Source organism: Dichomitus squalens (genome assembly GCF_000275845.1).
Source record: "Dichomitus squalens LYAD-421 SS1 unplaced genomic scaffold DICSQscaffold_103, whole genome shotgun sequence".
NCBI lineage: Eukaryota > Fungi > Basidiomycota > Agaricomycetes > Polyporales > Polyporaceae > Dichomitus > Dichomitus squalens.
The window spans coordinates 38,928-42,370 of NW_006766985.1; the positions used below are offsets into that span (position 1 = coordinate 38,928).

Here is a 3,443-nt window from a genome sequence, read left to right on the forward strand (position 1 = left end):
TTCCTTTTCGATTCGGACCATTGCCTCGTACGCTTCCTTATTGTTCACTACTCGCTATGGTTTCCCTTTGTCTGCACACGGACAATAGCTCCCTTTGTCCCCACGTCCGCTATTGTCCTACACCCCTTGTACTCCATACCCATGGCGACGCTATTGTTCTCTAGTGCCCATTGTTCGTTCCCTGTATATAGCTGGATCCCTTGCTACCTGGAGACTCTAGTTTCGACCTCTTGTCTCCAGGTAAGCCATCGTGTATTTCGCTCTGTAGATACTTCGCTCAATACACAACTTGTCTCCAGTCCTGCCTGTTGAGCTCCGCTCCAGTCTCACTGCGATCAGAGCTCGTCGGCGCTCCTGCCTGCCTCGCTCGTCTCCACTTACTCGCTCGACAGTCAGTCGTAACAGCACACATTCTGACCCTTGGGCACATTTTCGCACACAAAAAGATATGATTAATGATATTCATTCAGGGAAAGTATGATACAACAGCAGCAAGAGCAGCGGACAGCCACGAGGTGCAAGCGAGAGAGGATGAAGGTCAGACACAGAGGGCAGAAGCACGGCGCGCAAGAGGGTGACATCGGCAAACACAGAATCTGAGGCCATAACAGTTGCCAGAAGGGAGATACCAAGGTGGACATCAGCACGTCGGAGGTCAACGAGGTCAGCATTGTCGATAAAACGTGCTCCCTGGGCGAGCATGACTGGACGGATCCGCAGTACTGCCCGTGAATCCTTTTTGCGCGTTATCCGGATCTGAAACATCAAGGTTGCTGTTGATTGCCTCAGAGTCGTCGACTTTCGCAGGTGACGAATTTGGCGACGGCTGGGCAAGTGAAGGATGAGAGGCCCTGGGAGCGTAGTTGTTCTGACTAGGCGGAGGCGAGAGCGACTCAGATGAAGAAGACGAGGGGCCGTGCACTTGAGGAATCCTTGACGTAGATGCCGATGCCGATGCCATATTGAAGACTGCAACGCGCGACAGGTGAGCGGCCAAACACATGTTGTGCGCACTACGTACACTGGTTGGGAGTCAGTGCGCATTTTATCCGGAGGATGCTTGAGCGACAATCCGATCGGCAAGCTGTGCCGCCATGGAGCCTGTGCGAGGACCAGCGGCGACAGGGGCTGCACTGGATGCACCCTTCGCTGATCCAAAAATCGCCCTAGGTGCGGTCAGTATATGGTGATGACATTGAACGCTGTCACACATTTGTCCCACCAGGCCAGAGTGTCATTCGCCCATTCATCGAGGATGAAGGACATTGCGATGTTGGTGTGGAAACCTGTCACATCAAAATTGCCGTCTTTTCGGGACCACTCACTCTGGCTGTTCAGAGCAAATCGGAGCTGCGCAGGTGTGAGAAGCAACACATCGTGAGCATCGACATATCAACCTACGATGCAAGCGGCGTAGGCAATCATCTGGGGTGTGATTTGGGTTATCTTGTACGCAGCGAGGAACGGCTCCTTGCCGGATGCCTTCTCGCCGAATTGTAGTGTCCCCCTAGCAACTTTTCGGCCACAGAACAACCATTCAAACGTCTAGCAGAACAATGTTAGCATGCACATTGGGTGACATATCACCCACTCACTTTGAGGAGGAGCGGCCCACGAAACAGGCCGCTGAGAAAATCCTCCGGATCATGCATGTCAGTATCATACAAAGCTGAGAAGAAGTCGTCGCAATGAATCTCGGTCTTGGCATTGCGCACGTCAGCACGGAACCTAGGCAAGATGTAGCGAGCCATCAACAAGACAAACGATAGGGGCTTACTGAGCGGGATCACGATCAAATCTGGGGATCAGTTGCATAGGACACAGGAGGCGCGCCGTCAAGTCGTTCTTCCACCCGTGTTCGGTCTTCTCAATATGCACAATGTTGAGGTGCGCAAATTCTGGGATATGGCGCATCAAATTGAGAACCTCGTTGCGGAATTTTCCACAATTGTCGCGACGTATCGCGCGAACCCGACTGTTGACCTGTGACACATAGCCTTGTTAGTACAAGTTGTTTCCAGTTCTGGTACGCACATATTTGCTGTAGTCACGCACTCTGTCCGGGTCCTGCAAAAGGTAATCGAGGTCGCTCTTGAGATTTGGCATGACACAAAGCATGTGTTCGCATGCAACGTGATGTGAGCTGATGTTCCATCCGTACCCACTAATAATAATGTGCATGTCAGCGAGATCATCAAAATTGAAGCGCAAAAGTGATGGAGGTAGGGAGAGCACAGCGGAGGGTGCCCAGGTCAGTGCAGGACAGGCGAGACCAAGGTGGTTTCACGCACATGCCAGATCCCTCGTTGCCCGCGCGATGATAGCTGTTGTGTCGGCAGGAGCGCGGATCCGTTTCGTTGTCCTCTTCATCGTTGCCTTCAATTTCGATGTCTAGCCCGACAGAGAAGGCAGCATTGGCTTGCATGAACGGGCTGTACATCGGGGCGATGCCGCGTGCAGCCTTGTTGTACTTGCGGATGAGCTTTAGTGATGGCGCATATAGTCAGATTGTCACATATACGCGCAAATGAAAAGCACTTACTTGCGATTGGGAACGTCGTACCGCATCCATTTGAGGAGCTCGGCGATGGGGACTACATCACCGTTGTCGTGGTCGCTGTCGCTGCTCGTGCTAGATGTAGGCGATGCTGTGATTGGACGGTGCAGACTTAGGGAAGGTGGGTTGAGATCGGTCTCATCTTCGTCCTCTACATCTGGGGCTGCTGGGGGTGGTGAGTTGTTGGGCTCGGGTTCACGACCTGGGACGTCCTCAGGATCGGACTGAGAAGGGTTCGTGCTGTCGGGTTCTTCAGGGGACTGAGGGCGTGGGAGAGAGGGAGAGTTAGGGAGAGCTTCGTCCTCGTGTGTGTCCTCGTGGCGAGGCCGCTTCTGAGCATGCCTAGGATCGCCCGTAGAGCGGGATTCCTGTCGGGCCCTCGCCACGGTTGCGAGTAGGTTCCCGTGCGAGGGCACCCGAGGCACCAATTTCACCAGGCCTGATTTGCGGTGTGTCGCGGCGACTAGGCGCGTAGACTCGGGTCGACGTTCGGCGACGACCCCGTAGGCGAGCGGCGAGGAGCCGAAAGGGGGAAAGCGAGGGAAAGAGGGATAAACGCAACAAGAAACTCGACGGGGCAGAGCGGAGGCCGGCACGAAGGCACAAGACCTACGAAGCTAGTCTTCACGCAGATAGCGACAGACTAGTCCCAATGACCAAGTTATACATTAGCAATCGAAGAGAGATACAACACTATGGTCACTCACCTAGTCCCAATGACCAAGAGGTCGAGATGGGGACTAGGGAGCGCCTAGGGGGGTCCTTATATACTAGAGGGGCTGCTTAGCAACCAAGGACAAGGCGCGAGAGCGAGGCAGTGAAGATGACAAAGGGGGAACAAAGGGCGAGAAAGAAAAGGCAAGGGCATGGCGATCACGGGAACGTA

General features: G+C 54.0%; 1 protein-coding gene across 1 annotated transcript; it reads right to left on the reverse strand.

The window, feature by feature from the left end:
- Positions 1-893: 893 nt before the first annotated feature.
- DICSQDRAFT_175536 (uncharacterized protein) lies at positions 894-2,572 on the reverse strand (the record flags this gene model as incomplete). The annotated part of the gene is made up of 9 exons (XM_007371419.1): positions 894-969; positions 1,022-1,166; positions 1,212-1,350; positions 1,402-1,545; positions 1,596-1,728; positions 1,778-1,983; positions 2,056-2,164; positions 2,292-2,482; positions 2,543-2,572. 9 exons carry the CDS (start codon positions 2,570-2,572, stop codon positions 894-896), a joined length of 1,173 nt encoding a protein of 390 aa, XP_007371481.1.
- Positions 2,573-3,443: the final 871 nt, after the last annotated feature.